Below are 14,168 nucleotides of genomic sequence, written 5' to 3' on the forward strand. Positions count from 1 at the left end.
TTCCAAATGACGGTCTTATAAGTTTTGAAGGAGTATTTACATTGAATAAAATTTTGCGTGTCCACAATTCTACTAAGAGACTAGCACTGCAGTGTGTTTAAGCATCATAAGCATTTCCCCACAAATGACAACAAAGCATATCTACAGTATCATATTGTGAACTGCTGAACACAAATCAAGCTATACAAAAAAGACAACAATACTAACCTAAAAAAATTATTATGAGTTTCATTAATAGCCATATGTCATTGTAATGTGTGGTCATCATTCACTTTTATTCATAATTCATCCGGATCCTTTTTTTTGTTGAACGAGATTGATGAACTGAACAAACGACATGCAGCTCCTCCTCTCATTCAGCCTGTCAGCAGATTCTCAACCACGAACGAGATGACTGATTCATTCATTTTGTTCGCGAACGAGTTTACCAGTACATTCAGCTTGTTCATGTCTTGTCTCTTTCAGACTCAAATGACCGACTGGTTCAGTGAAGGGGTGTATTTGTTCAGTGGGTTAAACCAATGATATGCTCCAAACAACCCGCTCTCAGATACTATTGGCTCGCAATAATGTCCGTCTTTACAGGCATGAAGAGCAGTAGAGCTCATTGGCTTCGAAAGGGAGAGACGTCAGTGAACGAGAAATATGAGTCAGTGCATGGAGGCGAATGAGAACATTTTGTTCACTTAAATGTCTCGTTCAAAAAGACAAACGAAACATCACTACTGAATACTGAATAGCTGTAGAATTGTGCATTTGCATGGTCATATTTTAGTTCTAATCCACTGATTCACTGCAACAACAAAAAAATTGTCTTACATATAATTTTTGTCTTGTTTTTTGGTAAAAATATCTAAACATTCTTAAAACAAGATAAATTTACTTGAAGCAAAATGACAAGATATTTTGTCATGTTGTCAGAGAAATCAAACTTGATTCAAAGATTCATTGTCCAAATCCCAATAAATGTTGTTACATTTCTCTTAAAACAACATTCTGCTTCTCACTTATTTCTTGTTTCAAGGATGTTTAGATATTTTGGTCACACTTTATTTTACAGTGTTCATGTTACTATGTATTTGCATAGGTAATTACTGATTAACACTAATAAACTACATGTATCTGATATGTAATTATTTTGTAGAGCTGCTTGTACTTACATATTGTTATTGTTATTACTATAGTAATTTATAATAGTAACATGTAATATGTGTAACATGGACATGGTCAAATAAAGTGTTACTGATATTTTTTTACCGGAAAATAAGACAAAAATACTCAGTAAGACAATGATTTTTTGCAGTGTTGGATAAGCAGCATTCCAAGAGTTCTGATCATTCATATAACAGCATTGGAACCTTTTGCTGTTACATACAATTCCAACACTTGATCCTGCTTTGTTTTTTTGTTTTATTTTTTTGTCATTATTGTAATGTTAGTACAGAATTTTATACCCCTTTGCTGTCTCTGTCCCATGTCTTTTTGGGGGCACACCATAGAACATGCAACTGCTAACAGATGCGCGAGCGGCAAGAATGTACCGTGATGAGCTGGATGCCATGAGGGAACGAGCCATCAGAGCGGACAAACTGGAGAGTGAAGTCACTCGCTACCGAGATAAACTTCACAATATGAACTTTTACAAGGTCAAACTGGAGGTGTGTATTTAATAATGTTTTTTGTGTGTCTTTGTGAATGAGAGAGAAATCTCATCTTAACTTTCTTATAGTTTGACTTGTGGTTTTCTTTTTGGCATTGATAGGAGCTAAAAGAGGATAATCAGGTGTTGATGGAAAGTAAAGCCATGCTGGAGGAACAGCTACAGAACATCATAGCACGATCTGACAAACTGCACCAACTTGAGAAACACAACCTACTACTAGAAGCAAAAGTCCATGACATGGAAGAGGTGGGAAAGAAGGAATGATACCATCAAAAGGATCTTCTAATGCACCTCAATATTTCTACTGTATCTACCATCAACATACTCTCACCATTCCAATCCATGCTTTGTGTAATTATCAAGCTTTGTGGGATTCATTCAGCTGCCTAATGTGTTATAGGAGAGAGATGTGGACAGGAGACGCATAGAGGAGCTATTGGAAAGAAACATTGCACTGGAGCTCTCGCAGAAAAGAAGTATGGAGGAGTCACAACATCTGGGCTGGGAGCTAGAGCAGCTCACCAAGAACCCACATCAAACTTTTGGAACAGGTATATATTTAATATATGGGTAATTGAAAAATTAGGTTGTCAGAGGTAATACAAATTAGAAATCTTATAAAAATCTAGCTTAAAACACATGTATCAAGTTTGTAGAAATTGAATCTTTGTGTCCATGTTGGTTTCATAAATCTTTGATTTTTATTTTTTTATTTTTTTTTAGCATTTTCTACAAAACATTGATTTTGAATTTTCATTTTTGGGTGAATTATCCCTTTAAGGCCCAGAAAAAAAATATAAAAAACACTTCGAACTTCTAAATTAAAAACATGTTCATCATTGAATAGGTGTATTCAATTCAGTTAACTGTTTTGTGTGAATTGCATTTTTAACCCATGAACCAATATGGTAGCATGCAGAAAACTGCATTTTCTTTTGCCATTCCTTTGAGAATATAACAAATAATAAATAAGAATAAACTTAAGGGGTGTTTTGGTTGTAGAGCTGAAGTCTTTGGGCCAGGAGGTAACAGAGACGACATGTAGCAGGTTGCTGAAATTGGAAAAAGAGAACCAGATGATGAAAGCCCTGGAAGAACTAGGAGGAACCAGACACCCATCAGATGACTTTCATTCTTATACCAGTGAAGGGTGCCCTGCACAGGGAACACTGGAGAATGACTCTAATGGGAAAGAACAGGACAATGGAAGTGTTCAAGTAATTGAATGCTTTTCTGAAAAGGAGAAGGAAGCAATGGATGCCAAACCTGAATATGTAGTGGAAAATGGGGGAATAGAGCTAGAAGATTGTACGACTGCCATATTTTCTTCAGCATTTGCTGGGCACAACTTTCCAATGACCACACAGACCCCCAAAAATGAACATCTGCATGCATCCTTGGAAAACGGTAACTGCAAGCTCCAATGTCTTGAAGTAGAACTCCATGAACTGGAGATAGAGAATCAGATTCTTCAACATAGTTTCAAGTCAATCACCAACCAACACCAAGGACAACTGGAGATAGAAAACCAAGGTCTAGTGGAGAACGAACATGTAAAACAAGATAGGAATTTTATGGAGAAGGAGATTAGGAGACTACGGCAACAAGTGAATATTCAGGAGGCCTCATTGGAAAGTAGCACTCTGAAGTTGGCGGTTCTGGAGAAGGAGAACCGTACCCTAGTAAAAAAGGCTTCTTATCTCAGTGAGGCTTGTGCCAAGAACAAAGAGCTGGAGAAGGACAACCAGGAACTGCTTGAACAGACTGGAGTTGACCAGAAGATGTTGACTACATTAAGAGAGGTCAAGAGTGCAATAAAGGCTTTATAAAATCTTAAGTTTTGGTGCTGTTCTGTTATTTTTTCCCCAATTATAAGTGGGTCGTTTAAAGGGATACTTAAAGGGCATCTTGTCTTCTGTAGGAACTGCTGGACCAGAGGTTCAAAAATGAGCAGAAGGAGACTGATCTTGAGAAACTGACTTATGAACTGGAGAGGTTGAGGTTAAAGCACGAGACATGTATTGGAGACCAGGGATCTGTAGACCAGAGGTATGTATATATTCACTTATATGTTCAGTGACTCTAAAGATAATCCCATTGGAAAGAAAAATCAGAAATTAGATCTCTTTGATGTTTCTCCAGCAATTATATTATATACAGAGCATACTCAGACTACATGTCATAAATTGTCTCATTTGTGTCTATTTCTATTTCTCCTAAGGAATTTAAGGAGAAACATCTGAAACAAAGTTAATGCTTACAAGAAACAAAACTGAGTCTTTCTCCTTGGGGGCCATTCACATCAAACACGAGTTGTGCATTTGTGGTGTTTTTCAATAATTTTTTTATGTAAACATGTGCTAGACAGACATCTTTGTCTGTTTGTTCATCATCTTCTGCAGGAGCGCCACATTTCTTATACGGCGTTTCAACTTAAAAAGAACTTTAACTTTTCAAAACGTGTCTCGAGACACCTACGTTCTGTTATTTCCATTGCGCTGTGTCTAACTTTTTTTTTTTTGCATAAGAACGCGATTGGTCTAAATGGCAGCATTGACAGGTTTTTCACTGTCTCCGTCTTTGTCTCCGCCACTCTCTCTACTTTTCACAGCCCATGTAAGCACTTGGAGTCCGAGCTGGAGTCTTCTCTAATGAAATCTCTAAAGATTAAAAAAGAGAGAATGGCAGCCCTGGAGGCCCGTTTGCAGGAGTCGTCCAATATAAACCAGCAACTACGGCACGATCTCAAAAATGTGAGTGAATCCCAAGTCATTTTTAAGCAAGACGGTTCACTTTGCAACCGTCTTGGTAACAAGACTGCCACTCTATATCTTTGGAATAAGAACAATATGTTTAATATTTTCTCCAGTGGCCCATTCAGGTAGTGGATGTCTTTTCTGACTCATATCTAACACATTACATGATAAATCTGAGATAGTTTGTAATTAGTGAACTGTTGCAGGTCAAGCAGAGCTATGAGGCTTTGCTCCAGAGGGTGGAAGAGGAAAATGAGGGACAAAGATCTCCACCACTGGCTCCAAGCGCATGGCAGAGAGAGAGCCATGAGGCCACGTGGGCATTGCTCAAGCTCAAAGATCGACTCATTGAGGTGGAGAGAAATGTGAGTCTTCAAAGTATCCACTGATCTTCAACAACAAATACAGTTTCATTCATATCAAGTTTAGTGCTTAGATCTTTATAACTACTCACCATTGGTTTCTCTTGTGTAGAATGCAACATTGCAGGCAGAGAAGCAGGCGTTGCACACCCAGCTGCAGAGCCTGCAGACGCAGTCAAATGGGTTGCAGGCACAAATTGTTGCATTGCAACAGCAGACAGCATCCTTGCAGGAGAACAACACAACACTGCAGACACACAATGCCCAACTGCAGGTGAGTTGCATTAAATGGTCAGACTGATCAAAGTGTCGAAAGTTGTGCTACCGAAATCGGTCTGTGCTTTTGAGATGAAATGTCCACAGGGTGGAGCCAAAAGCGAGTTGTGATTTTAGATGTTAACTACAAATACAGTTAATATGTATATTGTTTTACCTCTACCCCTAACCCAAAGCCTTAATCCTCAGTGGACTAAAAAGTTCATTTAACCTCGTGCAACCCCGCATGTACACATGCGTACACGTGGTATTTTGGCTTTGCCAAACGCAACACATAATTTAAATTAATTTAATCTGATCTCAGTTCAGGAGAATCTGTGCTGTCAGTAAAGGGTTAAACTTTCGACTTTCCGACATTGTTTTGTCATGTGACAAAACAACATGGTGCCGACCACATCGGAGTTTGTCTTTGGGAGAAACGGCAACAAAAGTACATCTGGTAAGAAACCAAATTAAGTTTCTCTAGATTCATCCGATGGCCATTTTTAAAAATTGAGTGATTTATTTCGAAACACCACGCTGCTAAACACAATGTACACTAATGTGTACTTTAGTGCATTTTTTCCTTAGAAATCCTGTATTTACTGTGCATTTTCACATTGAGAATCGATTGGTTCATCCAAAAGCTGAAAAATGTTGCTTTCAGAGACTTTATATGGCGTTAGGATGAAAATAAGGTGCATTTCATACTGTTCTGAGATCAGTGCAGACAGACAGCACACTGGAGGTTAAGTCATTCCCTAATTAGGGAGCAAGGGAGCATCCTATAGCTAAGTGAATTCAATCCAAACTTCCTATCAAAAGTTCAGTTTCAGGCTGCAGATGATGTTTGAACCACTCAACATGTTTAGCAGACATGGGACAATGGTAATCAGTACATAGCTTCAGAATTTATCATGTAAAATTTTATATTTACATGGTTGGCAGTGATTGGATGATGATGGCCATTACATTGAATCAGAATTAATTATGCCCATTTCTTATATAATGTCTGTATAGTCTCAAAAACATGAATAACCAGCACTCTTGAAAATATAATAAACCATTTAACTTTCTATGGCTTTGGTATTATTTAAAATTTCAGAACTTAGTCCCACTGTCCCACCTACTAGTCACAAATTAAAAAGGGAAATGGAAAATGCACACAGCAGTCATGCTCATGTCTCAGGAGGTTAAGAGTGAAAAATGCAACCTCAGAATTGTGCTCACCATTGTTTTTGTGAACATTATTTACTTCCTGGTTTCCATGGGACCAGAACCCGTGTCCTGGAGATGCGCAAAATGCTATCAGTAGCACCATAGGGAAATGTGCACCTGTTGGAATTAATGCAAAAATGTCTGATGTGGGATGGCGCTTGTCAGTAATTCGGCAGAATGGGGTCAGTTTTAGAGTACATGAACATTCAGAAGCAACAAGTCGATTTCACATTTGATCATGTTGGATACAAAATGGGTAAATGTCACAAAAACAGGTCTCATTTCACACCAAAATCCAAAGAAAAAAATAATATTTTGCACAAAAAAAATGAAGCCTATTTTTTAGACCATTACTAATTTTTTGCATTGTTACATTATTTTCATTACAATTAAACACAATGTAATATTACTGTAATACATCCTAACATTTTACTTTTTAGTTTGTTTTATTTATTCTAAATGATGATCCTAATTAGATTCTTGTTACTGTAATACAGTATTTAAAAAAAAACAAATATATATATATATATATATATATATATATATATATATATATTCATATTACAGTAATGAAAGTTCGTTTTTTGCAATACAGTAATGAAAATTTGGGGAGCAATGTCATGAAAATAATATATATAAATAATTAACAATAAGGTTCTATTTGTTAACATTTGTAAAAGCATTAGGTATCATGAACAAGCAATGAACAATATAGTTTACAGCATGTATTAACCTTGGTTAATGTTCATTTATAAATATACAATTGTTCATTGTTTGTTCATGTTAGTTCATAGTGCATTAACTAACTTTACCACATACAACTTTTAACTTTAAACTTGTTTGTGTTGAAATTAACGTTAAGAACACCTATGTTAAGTGCTGAAAAAGTATTGTTCGTTGTTAGTTCATGTTAATTAATGTAGTAAACTAATGCTAACAAATACGACCTTATTGTAAATAAATGTAATTTCTTACTTCATAATTTGGGGTCAAAGATGACCCCAAAATTAAATGCATTTGGCAGGCTTTTTTTTTTTTTTTTTTCAAAACAACTTACAGTGCATTCAAGGTACACATTTAATCAGTTTGTGTGGTTCCCTGGAAACAAACCCCTCAATTTTGATTTTTTTAGAGTTGACAGAAGGGTGAAATATTTATTGCACAAATATATTTTAACAATAGTAATAAGATATAAAAGGTTAAAGTCAAAAACACCGTAAACAGTGTCACAGTTTTGACCAAACATCAGCCTCATTTCATGTCTCTCCCAGGTAGAGAAGTCCACTGTATCTTCTCAGAATGCCTCACTGGTGGCCCATAATGCCCAGCTGCAACGAGAGTGTCAGAGTTCAGAGGTAGAAAGAGAGGGTGTAGCACGAGAGAGAGAAGATCTGCGCACCGTTAATGAACTTCTCCTGCGGGATCACGAGAGGCTGAGCGTCCTGCACGAGAGACAGGCAGCAGAGCTGGAGGTGCTGTCCCACAGATACTCCACACTGGAGAACAGTCATAGAACCCTGGAGATAGAGCACCGATCACTGGAGGACAAGTTAGTACACATACTCTTATTTACCCACAAACAGCTGTGACTGGTCTGCTGGATGGCTTTCTTAACATGAGGTGTTCATCTGTTTGCAGGTATAACACACTACTTCAACAGAGGGCTCAGCTTGAGGGGTTAGAGAGAGCTCTGAGAGAGGAACAGCAGAAGATGCAGAATGAGATCTGCACGCACAGGAACGCAACAGCAGAGTGCCAGAGACTCAGAGATGAGAAAGACTGGTCAGTGTTGTGTGTTTGCTTGTGAGTTTTAGCTCTCATTATGGGAGTGCATTTTTTTTAAATAATTCTAAAAAAAATTATAAAACCTGAAAAAACCATCATGTTGGTATATCGCCACTAAATGTCCACATGCGCATTAAAGGAATAGTTCACCCAACAATTACAATTTTGCTATTATTTACACATTCCAAACTTGAATGACTTTCTTTGTTTCATGGAACACACACACATTAAAAAAAATTAAATACTTTTTACCATAGTGCTGTGAGGCAATAGTGCTACCTACTGAGCAACCGTGCTATATAAAACATCAATTATGTTCATATTTTAGTTTGTTTGCATTTCTGTGACAGCTGAATAGTGTGTGGCACGTAGTTGTTAAAGTTGTTAGTAGTTAAAGTTGTTAGCATCGTGATTACTTTTTGATAAATAATGATAATGACTAGCATAATGAAATTACATTTTGAGAGAAGTAATTCAAAATCTGCAGTGGATTACTTTGAGTAACTTCCCCAACAATGTTCATGACCAAATGTCATGATGTCTAACCATATTTAAAGGAATATTTCACCCAAATATGAAAATTCTCTTAAACGTTCTCAAAAATTTTAGAAAAATATTTCAGCTTTGTTGGTCCTTACAGTGAAAGGTTACCAAAATTTTGAAGCTCCAAAATGCACATAAACACAGCATAAAAGTAATCCATAAAACTCCAGTGGTTAAATCCATGTCTTCAGAAGTGATATGATAGGTGTGGGTGAGAAACAGATCAATATTTCAGTCCTTTTTTACTATAAATTCTCCTTCCTGTCCAGTAGGTGGTGATACGCACAAAGAATGCAAATCACCAAATACAAAAGAAGAACTTGAAAATGAAAGTGGACATTTATAGTAAAAAAGGACTTAAATATTGATCTGTTTCTCACCCACACTTATCATATCGCTTCTGAAGATATTAATTAAACCACTGGAGTCTTATGGATTACTTTTATGCTGCCTTTATGTTCTTTTGGAGCTTCAAAGTTTTGGTACCCATTCACTTGCATTGTATGGACCTACAGAGTTAAAATATTCTTCTAATAATCTTTGTTTGTGTTCAGCAGAAGGAAGAAAGTCATACACATCTGGGAATGCATTAGAGTGAGTAAATGTTGAGAGAATTTTTATTTTTGTGTGAACTATCCCTTTAATTTGGGCGGTGCATACTCAGATCATCAATGATTTGATCTGAGAGTGAAAAATGAATTACATTTCGGTTTGTGATCATATGGCTTCAGAAGACTTGGAATATAGTTCGCAAGTTAATGTAATCCTGCAGTGAGGATAGCGTAAACATATGTGGCTTGCTGTCCCTGGCGGAGGGCTCGAGGCTCGAGACTTGACCTGAGCTCAAATGCCCCGTGGACTGGATTAGTATTGATGGAATAGATAGGAGATGGGGAGGTGGTGGGATACCGGAAACTCTCAATGCTATGAAGAGGTAAGCATCTGTTTATATATTCTTACTCTGGCTGTGTGATTGGTCGGATTAAATGAACTTGCTCCTCCCGAACTTTGTTAATAAAACACCATATGGTATCCATTACTTTTACTGTGGTTTTATGGTGTTTTTTTGTTTTCTTTTGTCCTACCCAAAGTCACTATTTACTTATATTATATGGCAAAAAGCGGTATAAAGACTTTTAAAAATGTTTCCATTTGTATTTTACGGAAGAAAGAAAGTCATATGGGTTTGGAGCGACATTTGTGTGAGTACATAATGACAGAATTGTCCATTTTGGGTGAACTATTCCTGTAAGTTATAGAACAAACACAAAAGAGACCCTGTTACCTTACCCGAACCCAAATCGCTCAGCCTCATTTTATTTCCTGTCCAAGCTAGACCCATATGCACAAAAAAAATAAAATAGTGTGTGAGCATGCTTTCACAAAACAAATAGTTTAATTAAAACATTAAATGTTTGCAATAAAAAACTAACCCAATTTAAACTTAAAAATATACATGAAATAGTGACCTAAAACCTGTACAAACAAATGTTTGCTATTCTCTCATTTTTCAAATTTAGCACCAAACATTGTGCTTCGTCCTCTTCCCAGGCTGAATCAGACCTACCAGAAGCTGTTGGCAGAAAACGAGGGACTTCAGGCAGAACACAACAGCACGAAAAGTCAGCTGAACTCAAGCAAACTGGAGCAAACACAGCTGGAGTCAGAACTGTTCAAACTCAAAGAGCACAACCAGCAGCTGAACATCACCACCATCAAACTGACCAACCAGTGTGAGGTACACAACATCAGTTAGACACACTGTCAGATGAGCTGTAGACAGCAAGAGCAGTACAGAGTGCATTCAAACAGAGCAGAACAGAACATTTTGTGAGATCTTTTCTTCATACTTCCATAGAGTAACTTCTGAGAATGTCAGCTTAGACCAGCATGAATTTCCATGTTGGTCCAGGCTGGTTTATGCAAGTTAGTGCCAATTTTGCGCAACTCATGACATGACATTCACCATCAAAATGTGTCTGATGAAGTTTTAAACCAGCATGGTCTTCAAGGTGAAGCTGTTTAACTGAGGAAGTCTTGCTGGTTAAGCAAGTTAAGAAGCCTGGTGGGAACACCAACACACTAGCATCCAAACAAAAAATTTGCTGGTGACCAGATGCTTGTTTTATACAGCAGGGATATTTATACTAATCCACCATATCATCATATTAACTGTCTGTTGCTTCTTACACATAGCTACTAATTAAACACTGAAAGTCCTTGATGAGTCTCCTCTTTATGTGGCTCCTCTGTTCAGTTGCTGACTCAGCTTAAAGGGAACTTGGAAGAAGAGAACCGCCACTTGCTGGACCAAATCCAGAGCCTGATGTTGCAGAACCGAACCCTTTTAGACCAGACTATGGAAAGCAAGGACCTGTTCCATGTAGAGCAGAGACAGTATATGTGAGTTTATTTGGTAAAAACGTTGATTTATGTAATATAGAATTTAATTCTCACAAAAGCACATTTCAGATGTTCAAAGCATTTAAGTGGTGTGCTAATTATATTTTCAATTTTATAGAGACAAACTGAATGAACTTAGGAGGCAGAAGGAAAAACTGGAAGAGAAAATCATGGATCAGTATAAGTTTTATGACCCATCACCTTCACGCAGGTACTTTTCTATAATGGTATGCTAAGAGGCATGTTTGGAGGAAGAATAAAGGTTTTTATTTTTTTATTTTGTGATTCTCAGCTCTAAAGTATGAGCGTTTAAGTGCCACGCCAAATCCAAGATTTTGAGAATTAAGTCATAATATAATGAGAATAAAGTCGTAATCTTTTGAGAATAATCTCAAAATAGCAGATAAAAGTATTAATATTTGTGAATAAAGTCAAAATATGAGAATGAAGTTGTATCATGAGATTTTAGTAATATTTTGAGAAATATCAAAATTACGAGAGCAAAGTTATAGCGTTTTGAGATTAAAGTGGCAATATTTTGAGAATATAATAAAAATTACGAGAATTAAGTCAAAGCGTTTTGAGATTAAAGTAGCAATACTGTATTTTGAGAATAAAATCTAAATGACGAGAATAAAGTCGTAACATTATTAGATTTAAGTAGCAATATTTTGAGAATAAAATCTAAATTACAAGATTAAAGTCATAGCATAATGAGATTAACGTAGCAGTATTTTGAGATTAAAGTCAATAATTACAAGAATGAAGTCATGTTTTGAAAATAAAGTAGAAATATTTTGAGAATTCAAAATTACGAGATTAAACTCGTTACATTATGAGATTAAAGTAGCAATATTTTGAGAAATGTCAAAATGTGAAATCATAGCTCTGTGATATTAAAGTAGCAATATTTTGAAAATAAAGTAAAAATTACAAGAATAAAATCATAGTGTTTTGAGATTAAAGTAGCAATATTTTGAGAATAAAGTAAAAATTATGAGAATAACGGCATTGCGTTTTGAGATTTCAATTGCAATATTTTGAGAAATGTCAAAATTACGAGAGTGAAGTCATAACTTTATGATATTAAAGTAGCAATATTTTGAGAATAAAGTTGAAATAACGAGAATAAAGTTGTAACATTATGAGATTAAAAAGTAATATTTTGAGAATAAATTCAAAGTTAGTAGAATGAAGTCGTAGTGTTTTGAGATTAAAGTAGCAATTTTTTCAGAATACATTTAAAACTAGGAGATTAAATTAGTAGCATAATGAGATTAAAGTAGCAATATTTTGAGAATAAAGTCAAAATTACGAGAATAAAGTTGTAGGGTTTTGAGATTAATGTAGCAATATTTTGAGAGTTAATTAAAAATTATGAGATTAAAACTGTAGCATTATGATATTAAAGTAGCAATATTTTGAGAATAAAATCTGAATTACGAGATTAAACTCGTAGCATTATGAGATGAAAGTAGCAATATTTTGAGAATAAAGTTGAAATAACGAGAATAAAGTCGTGGCATTATGAGATTAAAAAAGTAATATTTTAAGAATAAAGTCAAAATTACGAGAATGAAATCATAGCGTTTTGAGATTAAAGTAGTAATATTCTGATAAAAAAGTAAAAGTTACTAGATTAAAGTTGTAGCTTTATGAGATTAAAGTAGCAATTTTTTTAAGAATGAAGTTAAAATTAGGAGATTAAATTCATAGCATAATGAGATTAAAGTAGAAATATTTTGAGAATAAAGTCAGAATTACAAGAATAAAGTCATAGCATTATGAGATCAAAGTAGCAATATTTTGAGAATAAAGTAAAATTACAAGATTAAAGTCATAGCATTATGAGATCAAAGTAGCAATATTTTGAGAATAAAGTAAAATTACAAGATTAAAGTCATAGCATTATGAGATCAAAGTAGCAATATTTTGAGAATAAAGTAAAATTACAAGATTAAAGTCATAGCATTATGAGATCAAAGTAGCAATATTTTGAGAATAAAGTAAAATTACAAGAATAAAGTCATAGCATTGAGATCAAAGTAGTAATATTTTGAGAATAAAGTAAAATTACAAGAATAAAGTCATAGCATTATGAGATCAAAGTAGCAATATTTTGAGAATAAAGTAAAATTACAAGAATAAAGTCATAGCATTATGAGATCAAAGTAGCAATATTTTGAGAATAAAGTAAAATTACAAGATTAAAGTCATAGCATTATGAGATCAAACTAGCAATATTTTGAGAATAAAGTAAAATTACAAGATTAAAGTCATAGCATTATGAGATCAAAGTAGCAATATTTTAAGAATAAAGTCAAAATTATGAGAATGAAATCATAGCGTTTTGAGATTAAAGTAGTAATATTCTGATAAAAAAGTAAAAGTTACTAGATTAAAGTTGTAGCTTTATGAGATTAAAGTAGCAATTTTTTTAAGAATGAAGTTAAAATTAGGAGATTAAATTCATAGCATAATGAGATTAAAGTAGAAATATTTTGAGAATAAAGTCAGAATTACAAGAATAAAGTCATAGCATTATGAGATCAAAGTAGCAATATTTTGAGAATAAAGTAAAATTACAAGATTAAAGTCATAGCATTATGAGATCAAAGTAGCAATATTTTGAGAATAAAGTAAAATTACAAGATTAAAGTCATAGCATTATGAGATCAAAGTAGCAATATTTTGAGAATAAAGTAAAATTACAAGATTAAAGTCATAGCATTATGAGATCAAAGTAGCAATATTTTGAGAATAAAGTAAAATTACAAGAATAAAGTCATAGCATTGAGATCAAAGTAGTAATATTTTGAGAATAAAGTAAAATTACAAGAATAAAGTCATAGCATTATGAGATCAAAGTAGCAATATTTTGAGAATAAAGTAAAATTACAAGAATAAAGTCATAGCATTATGAGATCAAAGTAGCAATATTTTGAGAATAAAGTAAAATTACAAGATTAAAGTCATAGGGTTTTGTGATAAAACTAGCAATATTTTGCGAATAAAGTAAAATTACAAGATTAAATTCATAGCATAATGAGATTAAAGTTGCAATATTTTTAGAGTAAAGTTAAGTAAAAATTACGAGATTAAAGTTGTAGCATTACGAGGTTAAAGTAGCAATATTTTGAGAATAAAAATCACAATTACGAGATTAAAGTCGAAGCATTATGA

At 34.4% G+C, this 14,168-nt stretch overlaps 1 protein-coding gene across 1 annotated transcript in view; it reads left to right on the forward strand.

The window, feature by feature from the left end:
* Window positions 1–14,168, forward strand: part of LOC127446656 (girdin-like) — a 38,937-nt gene that overhangs the window by 17,160 nt on the left and 7,609 nt on the right. Inside the window, exons 10-22 of the mRNA XM_051707765.1 lie at window positions 1,500–1,658; window positions 1,763–1,909; window positions 2,064–2,214; window positions 2,666–3,465; window positions 3,585–3,712; window positions 4,275–4,416; window positions 4,626–4,784; window positions 4,894–5,055; window positions 7,526–7,803; window positions 7,893–8,036; window positions 10,134–10,320; window positions 10,840–10,985; window positions 11,104–11,196. Coding sequence (XP_051563725.1) covers window positions 1,500–1,658; window positions 1,763–1,909; window positions 2,064–2,214; window positions 2,666–3,465; window positions 3,585–3,712; window positions 4,275–4,416; window positions 4,626–4,784; window positions 4,894–5,055; window positions 7,526–7,803; window positions 7,893–8,036; window positions 10,134–10,320; window positions 10,840–10,985; window positions 11,104–11,196 — 2,696 coding nt within the window. The remainder of the gene's footprint in view (window positions 1–1,499; window positions 1,659–1,762; window positions 1,910–2,063; window positions 2,215–2,665; window positions 3,466–3,584; window positions 3,713–4,274; window positions 4,417–4,625; window positions 4,785–4,893; window positions 5,056–7,525; window positions 7,804–7,892; window positions 8,037–10,133; window positions 10,321–10,839; window positions 10,986–11,103; window positions 11,197–14,168) is intronic.

The sequence above is a fragment of the Myxocyprinus asiaticus genome, chromosome 9 (assembly GCF_019703515.2).
Source record: "Myxocyprinus asiaticus isolate MX2 ecotype Aquarium Trade chromosome 9, UBuf_Myxa_2, whole genome shotgun sequence".
NCBI lineage: Eukaryota > Metazoa > Chordata > Actinopteri > Cypriniformes > Catostomidae > Myxocyprinus > Myxocyprinus asiaticus.